The 17,662-nt window shown below is 41.0% G+C and overlaps 1 protein-coding gene across 1 annotated transcript in view; it reads left to right on the top strand.

Moving 5' to 3' along the window:
* The window catches only part of ITPRID1 (ITPR interacting domain containing 1), a 166,674-nt gene that overhangs the window by 115,403 nt on the left and 33,609 nt on the right, over nucleotides 1–17,662 (top strand). The window contains exons 12-15 of the mRNA XM_069084569.1: nucleotides 1,069–1,075; nucleotides 6,919–7,046; nucleotides 8,356–8,467; nucleotides 9,189–9,515. Coding sequence (XP_068940670.1) covers nucleotides 1,069–1,075; nucleotides 6,919–7,046; nucleotides 8,356–8,467; nucleotides 9,189–9,515 — 574 coding nt within the window. The remainder of the gene's footprint in view (nucleotides 1–1,068; nucleotides 1,076–6,918; nucleotides 7,047–8,355; nucleotides 8,468–9,188; nucleotides 9,516–17,662) is intronic.

Below are 17,662 nucleotides of genomic sequence, written 5' to 3'. Positions count from 1 at the left end.
TCTCTCTCTCTCTCTCTGTCTCTCTCTCTGTCTCTCTCTCTCTCTCCTTATCCTGTCCCTCCTCTCAAGTCTGTTTTGTTTCTGACCACTGCCTCCATTAATAGGCTCTCCCTTTTACCACCCCCCTCCCTTTCTCTCATCGCCTTCCTCTCCTACTTCCATATAAAGTAAGATAGATTTCTCTTACCAATTGAGTATGTATTAATATATTTTCCCTTTTTGAACCCATTTGAATATGAGTGAGGTTCAGGTTCCCCTACACTGTAAAAGCTCATCCTTGTGTGTCTCTTCTATGTGATTAATTTTCCCCATTCTTCCTCTTCCCCCCATCTCCCAGGGCAACACTTTTTCTCATCTATTCATTTTTTTTTACATCATCCCAAAATAATCTATTCATTACTACTCTCTCTCTCTGTATATATGTATATATATATAATATGTGTGTGTATATATGTGTGTATATATATATATAATCCTTCTAATTGCCCTAATAATAAAGTTCTTAGAAGATGCACATATCATCTTCCTATATAGAAAAGTACACAGTTTAGCCTTATTGAGTCCCTTATGATTTCTCTTTCATGTTTACCTTTTCATGCTTCTCTTGAGTCTTGTATTTGAAAATCAAATATTCTTTTCATCAGGAATGCTTAAAAGTTCTCTATTTCATTAAATATCCTTAAAGGATATTTAATTTTTTTCCCCTTAAAGGATTATACTCAGTTTTGCTGGGCAGCTTTAATCTTGGTTGTAATGCCAGCTCTTCTTTCTTCTGGAATATCGTATTCCAAGCCCTCTACTCATTTAATGTGGTAGCTGCTAAAATTTTTTTGTGTTCTTGACTATGTGTACACAGTATTTAAATGGCTTCTTTCTTGTTCTTTGAAGTATTTTCTCTTTGACCTGGGAGCTATGGAATTTGACTGTATTATTCCTGGGAGTTTTCATTTTGAGATTTCATTCAGGGGGTGATCAATGTATTCTTTCAATTTCTATTTCTAGAATATTTGAACAGTTTTGTTGACAATTTCTTGAAATCTGATGTCAAAACTCTTTCTCTGATCACAGCTTTCAGGTAAACCAATAATTCTTTTTTTAATTCTTTTTAGTTTATATCATTCCTTTCCACAAGATTTTGAGTTACAAATTTTCTTCCCATTTTTACCCTAACAACCACCCCAAAATAGAGATCTCACTGAATATCCCCTCCCCTAATCTGCTCTACACCATGTCTTCCATCATCCCCCTTCTGACTTTCCAGTAGGGCAGGGTGGATCTCTATGCCCCAGTGCCTGTATATCTTATTTCCTAGTTGCACGCAAAGTAATAATAATAACTGTGTGTGTATTTAAACATTTGATTTTAAAACTTTGAATTCCAGATTCTTTCCCTTCCTCCCTTTCATCCAACCTTACTGGGAAGATAAGCAGTTTAATATAGGTTATACATGTGAAGCTACATAAAACCATAGTGGATATATTGTGAAAGACTGACTATATTTCCCTACATTCTATCCCACCTCCCCCCCACTTGTTCTATTCTCTACTTTGATCCTGTCCCTTTTCAAAAGTGGGTGCTTCCAACTTCCCTCTCCCCCAGCCTGCCCTCCCTTCCATCATCCCCCTTTTCATCCCTTTCCCCCCACTCTCCTATAGGGTGAGATACCCTATATAGTAGGTATGTCATTACCTCCTGAAGCCCAATTCAATGAAAATAAGGTTGACTCATTCCATTTTGCCTTTCTGTTCTTCCCCTCCATTGTGACAGCTTTCCCTTGCCTCTTCTATATGAGATAATTTACCCCATTCTGTCTCTCCCCATCTCCTCTCATTATATTTCTCTCTCACCTCTAAATGTCACCTTTTAACTATCATCCCTTCCTATTCGATTGGTCCTGTGCCTTCTGTCTATGTATACCTGTACACATATATACACACAATCACATATGTATTCATAAGCCCATATACCCTCCTATATATGTGTGTGTGTATGTATACACACACGTGTGTATATATATATGTGTGTATATACATATGTACACACACACATTTCTATTCCCTTCAACTATTCTCATACTGAAAAAAGTTTCAAAAGTTACAATTATCATTTTTCCATGTAGGAATGTAAATACTTCAACTTTGATAAGTTCCTTATCATTTCATTTCCCTGTTTAACTTCTAATGCTTCTCTAGCTTCTTGTATCTGAATGTCAAATTTTCTATTCAACTCTGGTTTTTCATCAAGAATGCTTGAAAGTCCTCTATTCCACTGAATGACCATATTTTCCCCTGAAACATGATACTCAGTTTTGCTGGGTAGGTGATTCTTGGTTTTAATCCCAGCTCCTTTTACCTCCAGAATATCATATTCCAAGCCCTTCCATCCCTCAATGTAGAAGCTGCCAGATCCTGTGTTATCCTGATTGTGTTTCCATAATATTGAAATTGTTTCTTCCTTGCTGCTTGTAATATTTTCTCCTTGATCAGGGAACTCCAGAACCTGGCTATAATATTCCTAGGAGTTTTATTTTTGGAATCTTTTTCAAGAGGTGATAGGTGGATTCTTTCAACCTCTATTTTGCCCTCTTGTTCTAAAACATCAGGGCCATTTTCCTTGAGAATTTCTTGAAGGATAACTTCTAGGTTCTTTATTTGATGATGACTTTCAGGTAGTCCAATAATTTTTAAATTCTCTCTCCTGGATCTATATTCCAGGTCAGTGGTTTTTTATTCCCAATGAGATAGTTCATATTGCCTTCTATTTTTATTTGTTTGGATCTATTTAATGCTATCTTGATTTCTCATAAAGTCACTAGCTTCCATTTGCTCCAATTTAATTCTGAAGGAATGATTCTCTTCAGTGAGCATTTGAGATTCTTTTTCAATCTGATAAATTCGGCTTTTTAAGAAATTTTTCGCCTCATTGCCTTTTTGAGCCTCTTTTGCCATCTGAGTTAGTCCATTTTTTAAGGTGTTATTTTCTTCAGTCAGGTTGTTGACTCTCTTTTCATAATTTTCTTCCATTGTTCTCATTTCTCTTCCCAACTTTTCTTCCACATCTCTTATATGGTTTTCAAAATCCTTTTAAAGCTCCTCTATGGCCTACAAATAGCTCACATTTTTCTTGGAAGTTTTTGGTGCAGGAGTTCTGACTTGGTTGTCTTCCTCCTGTTCCATGCTTTGATCCTTTTTGTCTCCAAAAAAGGAATCTAAAGTTTGACTGCTGTGTTTGCTTTGCTTCCTTTCCTTGCTCATGTTGCCACTCAATTACTTGACTTTTGAGCCTTTTGCCACAGTAGAACTCTGCTACCAGAAAGGGGAGCTTTACCCCAATAGCTGTTTTTTCTCAGTTGCTGGAGCTATTAGTTGGGTGCCCTCTCTGAAGCCTCAACATGCCCTGGCAAGCTGGTCGCACACCCCAGAACCTCCACCGTAGAGAGTGATCCAGATCCAAGCAAGTTAGAGCAAGAGCAATTAGCCCTCAGACTTTTCACTTGGTCCCCCTACAATCTGCAGACCAGAATCTCTGAAACAGCATGGCTGTAGAGCCTCAGCTGCTTCTGGCCCTTGGGGCAAAGGCCAGATAGCACTCCCAAACTCCCTGTTTCACATAGTCTATACTGTCCTCTCACTTTATCTTTGGCATCTATGGGTTGATAATTCTGGAAACCACCACAGTTGCTGGTGATCTGAAGTCCCTCCAGCCGGGAGCTGGTCAGGCCACTCTGAGGCTAAAACCTCTGGCTCCTGTGTGGCTGGTCTAGGCTCCCAGAGTGCTGCACTGGCCCCTTCCTGACAGCCTGCTGGGCTGTCTTTAGTGGGAGGTTGGTTTCTCTCTGTCATTTTGTGAGTTCCGTAGCTCCAAAGTTTGTCTAGATTCATTTTTGACATGAATTGGAGGAGGTGGGAGCTGGAGCCATGGCATATCCTGGTTCTGCTCTGCCATCTTGACTCTGCCCCTAAACCAATAATTTTTAAAGTATCTCTCCTTGATCTATATGCCAGGTCAGTTGTTTTTCTAATGAGATTCTTTATATTTTCTTCTTTTCTCAATCTTTGGATTTTGTTTTCTTTCCTGATTTCTCATGGAGTCTTTAGCTTTCATTTGCCCAATTGTAGCTTTTAAGGAATTATTTTCTTCAATGAGATTTTGTACCTCTTTTTTTCCATTTGACCAATTCTGATTTTTAAGGTATTGTTTATTCAGCATTGTCGTGCTTATTTTACTAAGCTGACAACTGTCTTTTTTATAATTTTCTTCCCTTGCTAACATTTATTTATTTAATTTCCCCCCACCACTCTTATTTGATTTTGGAAAAAAATTTTAGCTCTTCCAGCATTCTTGTTGGGTTTGTGTCCAATTCACATTTTTACATTGAACCTTTGTTTATAGCTGTTTTGGTTTCATTGTCTTATTCTAAATTTGTGTCTTTATCTTCCTTGTCACCAGTTTTTATGGTCAAGTTCTTTTATTGTTGTTGTTTGATCACTTTTCCACTCAATGTCTTGATTTGGAGCTTTATGTTCATGTTGGGCTCTATTCAGAGTGAGATTTGGGGGAGGGGCTCTGTCTCAAGCTTAAGGCTTTTTCACACTACTGTTTTCAGAGCTAATTCTGGGGGTTTGGAAGGTTTTTTTTCATGTTTCCAACGTATTGTGATATGGGGAGAGGTGTGATCGCTGTTTTTTTGTTTTGTGTTCTGGTCCTTACTCAGGAAGGGCCCTTAATCTTTTGGGATTACAATCACTACTGCTTCTCAGGACCCTAGAAATAATACTATTTTTCTGATTCTCTGATCCCTTGTGACTGGAGGCCAAAGTACCCCTCAGGGCTTCTACATCCTGTTTTTATTTCTAAAATGAACATATGTAATTTAAATAAAATTTAATCTGTACTTCCTCAAAAACTGCATTTAGAAAATGTCATTGATATGTAATCTTTTGAGATGTTTGCTATAACTACTAATAAAGGTCATAAAATTGGGGGGGGTGGAGTGCCTACCATACTATAGAGTCTTTTTTTTAATTTCAGTTTTAGTTCATGGAGTAAACCAAGCATTTCCATAATGTAGTATAATAAAAACAATGATTGTATGTGAAACTGCAGATCTATTATGAACAACTTACTATTCCTTTCAAATATACATTAAAATTATCATAATATTTTTTTATTTCTTTTTTTTTCTCTCCTCCCCCATCCCTGCCCTAGAGATGCCTACCATTAGACCCAAATGGGCACATATGTGTAAAATTGCTCTATACATCCTTCTTTTTGCCAGTTCTTTCTCTGGATGCAGATAGCATTTTTCCTGACATGTCTTTGATAGTTAATTTGGGTATCAATAATACACAAAATAACTTACTCGCTCAAAGTCCTTCTTCAACAGTGTTGTTGTTACTGTATACAATATTCTGATTCTGTTAACTTCACTAGCTTCAGTTCATGTAAGACTTCCTAGGATTTTCTTCAAGAATCCTGCTCATCATTTCTTATAGCACAATAGTTTTCCATCACAATCACATACCACAACTTGTTCAGCCATTCCCCAATTGATGGACATCCCTGCAATTTCCACTTCTTTGTCACCACAAAGAGAGCTGCTAGAAACATTTCAGAACACTTCTAGTCCCTCTTGACCAAAAGTGCTCCCTCCACCCTTGCACAGTGACCCCAAAGCTGGAATAGTCCATGAAGTTGTTCGATAGTTGCCCTCAGGGCTTCCACTCCAGCTTGACTGGCAGTATTCTTCTCTGTGCTTGAATTATGACCCAGAAGTGGATATAGGTAAGGGGGTTGCCAAGCAGAGTCTGGCCCTGTGTCCAGTGGGAGCACAGAGTTACTGTGTAATCTCTTTTCCAGTAGTGGCCAGGCTCCCTTATCATCTCTGGCCTGGGAGTTCCCACAGCTACTGCTGCTTCTGATTCCACCACCTAATCCTGTTGCTGGTGTCTCATCCACATGGACTTTGAATCAGCCTCCTCCCCCATGTCACAGGTTTCTCTTTCCAACCCCGAATGTTGTCTTCTCTAGCAGTGGTACAGTGGATAGAGCACCAGGCCTGAAATCAGGAAGACTCATCTTTCTGAGTTCAAATCTGACCTCAGGTACTAACTAATGGTATGACCCTTGGTTGTCACTGAAGGTTTTAGGGCAGCGAGGTGGCAAAGTGGATTGAGTGCTGGGCCTAGAGTCAGGAATACTTTTCCTTAGTTCAAATATGACCTCAGATACATATTAGCTGCATGACCCTGGGCATGTCACTTAATCCTTTTTTCCTCAGTTTCCTTACCTGTGATATCAGCTGGAGAAGGAAACAGCAAACCACTGTAGTATTTCTGCCAAGAAAACCCCAAATGGGGTTACAGAGAGTCAAACATGACTGAAAAAAATGACTGAACACAAGATAGAATAAATGATAGATAGAATAGATGGGTGAGTAAGGAGATAGATAAATAGGTGATAGATAGATAGACAATCTCACTCCCTAGCATTATGCCCCCTATTGGCAAAATAACAGCACCAAATCAAATGCCTATTCTTTTTTTTTTTCTTTTTGGAGAGGGGAAGGTAGGGCAATTGGGGTTAAGTGACTTGCCCAAGGTCACATGGTTAGTTTTGTGTTAACTGTCAAAGGGCAGATTTGAACTTGGGTCTTCCTGACTCCAGGGCCAGTGCTCTATTCACTGCACCACCTAGCCACCCCCAAATCCCTCTTCTTTGCCCCACCTGTGTCTAGTTTGGAAAGGCCCAAGCTCTCTACCTTGTTCATGACTAATTTCTGGTCAGGGGTCTATCCCAACAGGTGACCCCAAACAGAGTGGGAGAGTTAGACAGAGGCTAATAGAGCCAGCAGCAGGGCACTGCTGAACAGACTACCAGGAAGCAAAGGGGCTCTAAGTTCTCTCTGCTTATTCACAGAGCACCGTACAGAACATGGAGATTTGGAGAACAGTATGTCAGAGTTTCCGGGAGCACTCTGAGGAGATTGGACATCACCTTATGAAGCAACAAGCATATGTCCTCAGTGATCTGTCAGAGGAAGGGAGGTAATGTTGGCTGCTCTCCATCAGTGGTGAAAGCAAGCCCTTGCCCACACACCCAAGCACCACCCTATGCCTCAGTTTTCTAATCTATAAAATGATGGAGTTGAACTTGACCTCTGAGGTCCCTTCTCATTCTAGCAAGACCTGTGATTCTGTCATCCTCATATCCAGAGAAGGAGCAGAACATAGGAAACCTGTTCCCTCCATCTGTGTTCTTGATTTCTAGGGAAGAATCAATAATAACTAATTGCTGAAGGTAGGAACTTTCTTAAGCTAGGATTGTTAAAGAGAAGAATTGGGAAGTGGGGTAGGATTAATGGGAACACAACTTTTATGGCTTTATGGAATTGTAGAATATATGAAGATCTGCCTTGTATATGGTACATGGATAGGTAGTAGACAGACATGAAATATAGATGATAGATAGATAGACAGACAGACAGATAGATAGATAGATAGATAGATAGATAGATAGATAGATAGATGAGACAGAAATAGATATATGAAAGACAGAATTTACTAAATGCTTGCTATGTATATGTATGGTAGGCATGAATATACAGACAAGAAAGACAGCCACTGCCCTCCAAGAACTTACAGTCCAATGAGGGATAACTAACCCATAAAGGGCTGCTAGAATGAGTGTGGCATGAAGGTGGCCAAGAAGCATCATAGAGACCTGACTCCAGACTAGATGAGGTGAAGACCTGGGGAGCCAAAAGTTGATTTCCAAGTTTCATTGGGGGAAGGAGGGTGGGAGGGTTGTGGTAGAGATGAGGATTTTGGCTGACATGAAGGTTGCCTGTTATATAGACATTTATTTTAAATACAAGTGACCTTCTAAGATTTTAATGAAAGATAAAGAAGTTGAGTGGACATTTCTAGAAGGGAATGAATAGAATGGGGGAAGGGGATGAGGAAAAAGCCAAAAAAGCAAGAATACAGACATGACACTGAGAGAGAGGCAGTGTAGTTGAATATATAGAAGACTCATTTGGAATCAGGAGGACATGGATTCAAGTCCTGCCTCTGACACAGTGCTGGTTATCTCAGTGTCACCAAGCAACTCTACTGTGAGCTACACTCATTTGTGGATTTGCAGCAGTGGGGAGAATTTCCACACTGGAACTTCCCTATGGGGATAAAATCATCAGTGTGGACCATAAAACATGACAATGTCCCCATAGATGAAGAGAATGTCTTAAGTAATTTCAAAGGACTGAGCTGAGTTGGTTTCAGGAGAAGGAAGATGGAGGAAAAACTTCCTCTTAGAGGATGCTGTATATGCTGCTGTTCTTTTATTCACCCGCAGGGAGGAGGTGAGGCAGCTCCATGATCTACGTCAAGACCTGCATCACCAGGTGGCGGAGTTAGAATTCCAGCTCAGTGACCGGGCTCGGCAGATTCAGGAAGGGATGCTCTTGGTAGGGGACATTGGTCACCACTTCCATGATGCATTAAGATTTGTCTCCTGGCTCAGGGGCTAACTCTGCCAAGGCTGTGTGACTCTGGGCAAGCACCAACCTCTCAGGGCAGTGGGCAGCAGGGTCACACTCAAATAGAAGTGGGAGTCACTAAACTGTACATCAGGATCCCTGCAGGTGGCACATTGATTTAGAAAATCACATACTAACATTCTCCATGTTCTATTGTAATTTTATTTCTTTTGCTAAATATTTCCCAAATATATACTCTGGTTCTGGCTGCACTTGACACCTCTGCTCTAGGCAATTCTCTAATATTCTCCCTTCCATAGAAGGTGCCAATCTATATTGGCAAAGGGAATTTCCTCTGGAGTTTCCTGTATAAATGAAATTACAAGTTGAATCCTTATTCCCTTCCTCCTACATTACATGTCATAATTTGAATTTGGCTACAAAACAGAGCTTTGGGATTCCAGAGTTTGATGAGGTGATTTCATCTTGTTTTGTATGGTAACAATGAGCAGACCTGTTTGCATGGAACTTAGAACAAATGATAAGAAAGACCATGAAACCAGTCTAGAAAGATGGGTTGGAAAGGCTTAGCATGCCACTAGGAAAGTTCACATTATGGAGCCACTGAAGGTTCTTGAGCAAGGGAGTACTCAAGCTGTTATCTAGAACTATTGTTACCTTACTTCTTTTTCTGCTCTTTTCTCTCAAGCAGTTTGACCAACTCTTAGAGGAACAATCCCAGCTCTGTTCAGAACTGGGCCTCACCAACTGGGGAGAAGGAAGAGAGTCAACTTTCCACACTGATTCAGATATTCACAAGACTGTATCCTCCAGGACTCCACTCCCAGAACGGACCAGGGAATGTGCCCTCACTCCCCCCTCCTCAGCAGACAGCCCTGAGATGGCCCTCCCATCCCCAATTTTAGCAGAGCCAGGCCTTGCCTCTTCAACAGCCTCCTGGGATCAGCATGTGAACAGTGAAGAAAAAAGGAGCTTCAGCCAGAGCCGAATGGACCTGAAAGGCTTTTTGGGCAAAGTAAGGCTGTATTTCACTATCACTGAAGAAATGGTATTTCAATCGGTATTATTTCTGTGTCTTAGTTTTCTCATATGTGTAAGAAGAGGGGTAGATATGGTTGGCTCTAGGGTCCCTTTCAGCTCAAAATGATCTATGGTCCCCTAATCCAATGATTCAATGATGTTCGTTGGGCAGGGTGTTGTAGTGGACAGAGGGGTGGCCTTGGAGCTAGGAAGATCTAGGTTCAAGTCCCACCTAGGACATATCTATCCTTGCTGCATTTCCCTGAGCAAGATGAAGTAAAAAAGATGGTCTCAGCAGAAATGACATTGTATGGAGTAGTCAGGGAGTAAGAGACATAAAGTGGCCTGCCCAGGATGTGGCTAGTGAGTATATGAGGCAGGATTTGAACTCAGGCCTTCCCACAAATCTGACATATTGTCTGCTTTACTTCCTAGGTGCCTGTAATGTGCCAGGCACATAGGAAAATAAAGAAACAGAAGGAAATGCTGCTTCTGAAGAGCATGTTTAGTTGCTATGTAGGGCCCCAAGTCATGGCCATGTTGGTCCAAGAAGAGATGCACATTTTCCCTTCCTCAAATATTACTATAAAACCTTGTATTGCATGGTGTTGTTGCATCAAATAATTAGATTTGTTATTGTGTTACATATTTTTTTTATTTTTTGCTTTTTGGAGGGCAATTGGGGTTAAGTGACTTGCCCAAAGTCACACAGCTAGTAATAACGTCAAGTGTCTGAGGCCGAATTTGAATTCGGGTCCTCCTGACTCCAGGGCCGGGGCTGTATTCACTGTGCCACCTAGCCACCCCATGATAGTTTTTTTTAATTTTTACATATTTTTTATCCTTTTCCAGTGTATATCATTATATTTTTCCTTTCAAAACAATTTTCTATTTGGGATTATCAACATTCAGACCAACATGGAACCTACTTGACCCTCCTGGCAATGGGACATCCATAGAAGAACTTTGTCCCCAACGTGTCCCCTTAGAGTTAGTTGAGTGTATCTGCTGATTCATCAGCTTATGGAGCCCAGCCAGCAGACTTTCCCAAATCATCTATCCCCAGGGCTTCCTTGTGCTCTATCATAAAGTTGTTGTTTTCTTTCCCAGTTGAAGAAGACTTTCAAGAGCTCCTTTGGCAACGAACCAGCTGACGGACAAAACTGATGGAATGGCAGAGGAGAAAGAATGATGACTTGTTCAGTGTTTGGACAAGCCTCCCCCTCCACATCAGTTCCGAGGCTTCACTCTATTTCTAGAGATGGTGGGAACCTGGTAATATTGCCATGGGGGAATTCTTTCCTCTTCTGCCCCCAGGATCCACTTAAAAACAAGTTGTGTTAAAATGCTGTCCTTTAGTGGGGCTTGGGTGACCATGTTTTTCCAAGACCAACCGACTCTTCACTTCCAGCCTATGCAGATAAAAATGACTGATAACAAATAGAATGAAACTCTTTAGAACTGGGTTTCTCATAACACATGCAGGTCTTCTACCTCCTGGCTCCAACTAAGTCATTGAGATTAACAGACATGTACCTAATGATTGAAAGTTTTCAAAGAGCTTAGCAAACATTGTCTCTTTTAAGCCTCACAATAATCTTGCCAGGCACAAAGTACAAGTGTGACTAGCTCCATTTCACAGAAGAAGAAACTGAGAGCCAGAGATGTTAAGTGATTAGCCACAATTAAGTCTGATCAGAGGTGGGATTTGAAACTAGTCCTCTCCTAAATCCAAGGTCACTATTTTAGCCACAGCTCAGCAATGCCAGGTAGGGTAGATGGGCGTCAATCTCCATCTCCAGGGTAAAAGGGATCCAATAACCAATTAGATTTCCAACTTTTCCTTTGCCACAGAAGCTCAGACAAGGAAAGGGCTGTGTCTTTAGTGTTAAAATATATGCAGAGACCAAGGCTTAAGAAGAGATTACTAGTGACCTTAGAGAGAGTAGTTTCAGTTGACTGGTAGGGACAGAAGGTAGATTGTAAGAATTAAGAAGTAAATGGGAGGTGAGAAAGACAAGGCACTGATTTTTTTTGGGGGGGGCGCAGGGAGAAGGACATCTCTTTCCCCACTAGGGCTTTGGCTATTAAGGAAGGATAAATATAGGACAATATTTTTAAGGGTTGGTAGTTTCAAAAAAAGGTTTTAAAGGATGTGGACAGAGAGCTCAGAATATGCATAACTAACAGGAAAGGGCGGTGGATTAACAGAAATTAAGATGGGGGTTGCCGAGGAGGAGATTTTAAATGAAAACTGGAGAACACAGGAGAGGACAGGAGGGAAGAGCTCAAAAAGGCGCAGTGTTGGCAAGGGGAGAAGGGCCCCCTCTGTGATCAGGGCTGGAGCAAGAACAGAGAAGGTGGGGAAGTAGGGCTTGGGGTAGGAGAAGACGCTTGAAAACTCACCCTTTGTTGTCTCAATCCAAGGAGACCAAGGCGCTTTTCTGAGTGGGAAGGGGAAGGTGTTGGAACAGATTTGGGAATGGCTCCTGCAGACAGTGAACATGGCATTCTCAATTCAACACTTCGTTTGGCAGTGACCTGGACGTGAGTAAGTGTCTGTGAAGAGACTTTGGCTAAGTGGTGAAGATAGAGGGAGAGAAAGTCAAAGGGAGAGAGGTTGCTGAATGAGAGTGAGGAAGGGATCCTCTGGAGGGTGATTGAGCATCACCTTTGGAAGTCACCTTTGTTGGCTTCTGGGTGGGGCCCTAGTGTCCATCTAATCTAAACCCCTTTGTTTTACACGTGAGGAAAGTAAGGTCTAGAGAGCTGACAAAAGGTCCCCAAGGTCACACAGATAAATAACATCAGAAAGGGGCTTTGAATTCAAGCCCTTTGACTGGAAAGCCCATGTTCTTTTCACTGTAACATGATACCTCTATTAAAGGTGCATTTTTTTAAAAAAGGTTTTTATAAAAATCAGTATTTTTCTTTCAAATTTCAGGTAATAGGGGCAACTAGGTGTCACAGGGAGTACAGAACTGGTCCTGGAGTCAGGAGGACCTAAGTTCAAATCCAGCCTCAGACACTTGACAAGCTTATTAATTGTGTGACCTTGGGCAAGTCACTTAAACCCAATTACCTTGCTTTCCTCCCTCCAAAATTTTTTTTGGGGTAAAAAAATATTTTTTGACATTAAATCATCCCCAAAACACTTGTGTAGGTTGGGCAGATATTGGAAGCAGAGTTTAAATATTTGAAAGATCGTCATATGAAAATGTCATATACATTCTGCTATAAGAGGAGAGAACAAGAAGACAACAGAAGTCTCCAAGAGGCAGCCCTATATTCAACATTGCTTTTAATGCTTTGCAAGAATGTCTGATTATAGAAATGTACATTTCCAAATGTATCTAAGCTATTTGAGGATACTGGGGATTCCCTGCCTGTCACCACGGTTGCCTTGTTTAAAAACAACAAAAACTTGTTTAGCTTTGTTTCTCCTCAACACCATGGTTTTTGACAACAATCAGTTCTCTATTCCTGAATACATAAGCTGTGTTCATATAGTACATTGTGAATTAGAGGTGGATTCCTCTAAGCAAATTGTTGTGCATCTAGGCAGCCTAAAGGAGATCTTTTTTTTCCTTCTTGTTTGTACTCTACAAGATGTAGTTAGTGTCATGAAGAGAGAGCTGGTCAGGGAGACCTGCCTCTGATACAGGCAGGCTGTATGACCTGGGACAAATCATTTAGCTTCTTAATGTTGGGTGGCAATTCTCTAAAGTTAAGTTGCAGAAAAATGCTGACTGGCATCAGTAAAAGGAATTTCTTCACATGGGAATTCCAATTCCTTTAACTAATGATCATATAGTAATTCAGGGACGTGCTTGCACCATCTCTAGAGCCCATTGTAAAAATTTCAGTTTGAGGATTTATGTCTCAGAAATCAACAAATAATACTAACCAGGATTTTATTTATTGTTCTTTTGATATTAAGGAAAACAATGGAGAAAACAATAATAATGCAGGGTAACCCTACAAGTGCATCATGCACACCTTATTTTTTTTCCCCTGGAGATCTGGTTGCTAAAATATTGAACAGCATGTCCTTGTATAGATAGCATGGCCTCAATGCTAGTCCAACTCCATTTTATTGATGCAGGAATTGAAGCTCAGAGAGTCTCTGTTACTTGTTTATGGTGGAAAATGAAAGAAAGCATTGGATTCCAATCAAAGAGCATTGTAAGAAAGAAACAAGGTCATCTTATTTGTACTTAAAGGTATGAATCAAATTAAGAGTATATTCATTTTAAATGTTTCTGAACCAAACTATATTATTATAATTACAGGCAAGGACATGATGCAGGGAGTAGAGTGCTGTTAGGTTTGGAGTCTGGAAGAGCTGAGTTCCAATCCCTCTCAGGCATTTAATCTTGTTCAGCTTTGTGTGGGATAGAAACCACTGCCAGATCTTTAAAAGCAGAGTCCAAGTCAGAGATCAGAAAAAGGTCTTTATTCTTTCTCATGAGAAAGGGCACAGCCCTCATCCCTCAAGGTGAGTCAGCCAGGGAGTGCAAACTGCAGAAGCTAGAAGGCTTCTGTTATTCTAATACTAACCCAGCCCACTCCCCTGTCTGGTTTCACCATTGGTAGATGGTGGGCTCACCATCCCAAACTTATCTATGCAAAGCAATCTCAATCCTTAGTAACCATAATTATTCATTTGACCCTTCTACCCAATCAGAAGGAAACATCCTTCAATCCCTTACTTGTGCATCTACACACCAAATTGAGGGGGGGGGTACAGACAACCTATAAGAAGAAGGCTAGTGCTGTTTCCTTTAAGTTTCATTACCCCATTCTGGGGTCTGTGGAAATTTAACCCTTTGCTATCTCTCACAGCCTAATTTTCCTCATTAGTAAAATTGAGATTAGAATAGCACCTACTTTACAGGCTGTCAGGAGGATCAAAGGAGATAACATATGTAAAGCACTTGGCAAACCCAAAGGTGTTATAGCATGAAAACTATTATTATTCACAGTAGTACTAGTGGCAGTGGTGGCTGGAGTGGGAGTAGGTGTAACTAGTGGATGAAATACCAGACTTAGAGTCCAGAAGACTGAGTTCCAATCCAACCTCAAACACTTACTACCTTTGTGACTCTGGGCAAGTCACTTAACCTCTCTCTGAGCCTCAGTTTCCCCATCTGTAAAATTAGGATAATAATGATATCTACCTCACAAAGTTGGTGTGAGGACCAAATGAAATACTGTATGTAAAGTTCTTTATAAACCTTAAAGCGCTATGTAAATATCATCATCATTATTATTATTAGTTATGATAATGTTCAGGCCTGGGCACAGTCTTGGTTACCATTTTCTGATTTTCATACTGTTAAGAATGTAAACCGCCTGGCATGTCTCCATATTAGAGGCAAGCCAGTGAACAATCCCATCTGTAACATTTCTCAAATAGCAGTCTCTTTCCTCGATTTCTTTCATTCTACCAGCTCCCTCATCAAAATTCAAGGGCAAAGTCTTCAACCCAAGTGGCCTCCTGGGAGCAAGGTTACTTAGAGAGTCAGGGCACATGCTATCGGTGGCCTTTGTTCTGCCTGAGTGAAGACCCAGCCTGCAGAAGTGAGACAAAAAGCAAACTTGAAAGCTGTTCTCAACAGTATCTCTGGGCTTTTATGTATGAGTGTGTGTAAGGATGATTGCAAGCTGATGATTTGGACAGTGGTCCCTAATACATGGATATTTCAGTAGACTTGTATTTAAAAAATAATCTTCACAAAGAAATAATCATGTCAAAGAAATAAGCAGAAATGCAAAGATACAGTTTCTAATGATATCATAAAGTCCTTATCTGGTCTATTCTCAGTGATCTTCCCTTTGTTGAGAAAGGCATAGGGCTGAGGCCCGGCCTGTGATTTCTTTGATCCAGGGTCCTCCTACATGAGAAAATTACTTTTCCCAGTGCCAGCCCTCACCTCTGGAATGGACAGTCTTAGAACCTGGTCCCTGAGAGGTTTTGTGAGTTGCCCAGGGCCAGTTGTCAGAGGCAACTGCCCAGAGGCCAGTTGACAGCAAGGCCAGTCTTCCCAGCTCTTACAATCTCCTATTAAGAAAAGCTTTGAATTTGGGCAGACTAGCACAATTCTCCTTCTCCTTCAAGCAATTCAAGCCACCTCCCCCACAAAGTGTTCCCTGATGTTCCAGTTGTGAGTGGAATGACTGTACTCATCTTTGAATATGTTCTGTGCTTGTCCCTCCCCCTCATCAGCAGAATGTAAGATCCTCAAGGGCAGGTCCTGTTTCCTTTCTGTGTATTGTAAGCACAGAATGCAGACCTGACACATAGAAGGTGCTTAATAAATGTCTGTTGGATTTAACTGACTTGAATATAACAGAGTTCTTTTTGAAAATGGATTGAAGATGGTATTGTACAGATATGTGGGATATCAGTCAGCATTTCCATGGAAAATTGAATGAGAAAGCAGTCAACTTAAATTGCTCTACAAAACATTTACTAAGAGTCACTACTAGAAATCGGTCCAAGAACAGTCCTCCACCTCCAGAGAAGGTGGGTTCGATATCGTCTGACCTGAAAGATGGCAGAGACCATCTTCTGACCTTTTTTGTGTCCCCCCCCCCTTCATTTACCAGTGCCTGGCAAATACTGGCACTTAATAAATGCTTATTGACTGATTGATATTGGTGTCTTATTGGGTCATCATACAAGAAGCTTACAGCTGGCTATTGTCAGGTCTGTGGCAAAGCAGACCATGCAGAGAATGGATTGTGAAATGGTCAAGAATTTGTCAGTTCCACCAGCAAGAGAGTTGGAATGAGTTAGAAGACCTGAGTTCAAGTCCGACAACTGCCACTAACTATGTGACCTTGCAAAAAATGGCTTCCCTGTTCTCAGTGTCAGTGCCGTCCTCAATATAATGAGGGAATTGGATTCAATGGCCTCTGAGATCTTTTCCATTTCTAAATTTATGGCCCCATTATCCTCTAGCCATGATCTATGAAACTCCAAGCTAGTTGCACCCACATCTCCAAAAAAATAGAGCCTTTTTGTCATGAGACAATGATGCAACATTAGCCATGTGTCAATTGTCTTAGGCTCACAGACAGAAGGAATCTGGGAGGTCATTGAGTCCAATCTTCTCATCATACAGATGGAGAAAAAGGCCCAGAAAGATTATCCTGGTACTAAGAATCAGAGGAAGGATCAGAGGCCTTCTGATGCCCCACCTTTTGCAAACTGCACCACACTGCCCCTGCAGTGCTCACTTTCTAATCTGGGGTGGCATTTCCCAAATGTCTATCTATCACACTCTTCTACCCAGTGGCACTGACGTTCTTGCTGTTCCATGAACAAGACCCTGAATCTCTCAGCTCTGAGCATTCTCTCTGGCTGTTCCATATTCCTGAAATGTTCTCCCTTCTCATCTCCCTTTACTGGCTTCCCTCTAATTTTTCAAGTCCCACCTAAAATCCCACCTTCTTTAAGAAACCTTCCTCAAACCCTTTTAATTTTAGTGTCTTTCCTCTTTTAATGAACTCTTATTTGCCCCGTATATAGCTTATTTATATGTATTTGTTTACTTGTCTTCCCCATGATGTGAGATGCTTGAGAGTAGAAGCCAACCTTTGCCTTTCTTGGTAAAGTCCTTAGCACAGTGCCTGGCACATAGTAAGTACCTTAAAAAAGCTTATTGACTGACTGCAAATGGCCAGCAACTGATACCTCCTCTTGAAATCAGCCTTCCCTGATTCCCCAGCTTGAAGGGACCCCTCCTTCCTTGATCTCAACTCTATATTAAATTGTTGGTGACTCTAGTGATTTATGGATAAAAGTATTCCCTCCTCCTAAGGTTTAAGTTCTTATGGAAAGACCTTGTTGTTTTGAAACTTAGTGCCCCTAGCATGCTATGACATGATAGGGGCATGGAGGCCCTAGATCTGCATGATTCCCTGAAACCTACAAGCAGTCCATGGATGGGGAATTGACAGACTTTTCAGTCCCAGAGATGGTGGTACTTAGCCCATAAGGATCCTCCAGTGTGGGATGTTTGCATGTCGCTCTCCGTACTGCCCTCTCCCCCTTATCATTCTCTTTCTATCTTTCATTCTTTGTCTCTGACTCTGTTTTACTACTTCTGTCTCTGAATATCCTGCTTTCTCTCT

Source organism: Petaurus breviceps, unplaced genomic scaffold (assembly GCF_028583685.1).
Source record: "Petaurus breviceps papuanus isolate PSGF00001 unplaced genomic scaffold, PetGlider_PUasm1.0 174, whole genome shotgun sequence".
NCBI lineage: Eukaryota > Metazoa > Chordata > Mammalia > Diprotodontia > Petauridae > Petaurus > Petaurus breviceps.
Note: the sequence above shows the minus strand (reverse complement) of the source record. Positions and strands in the feature narration are given on the sequence as shown.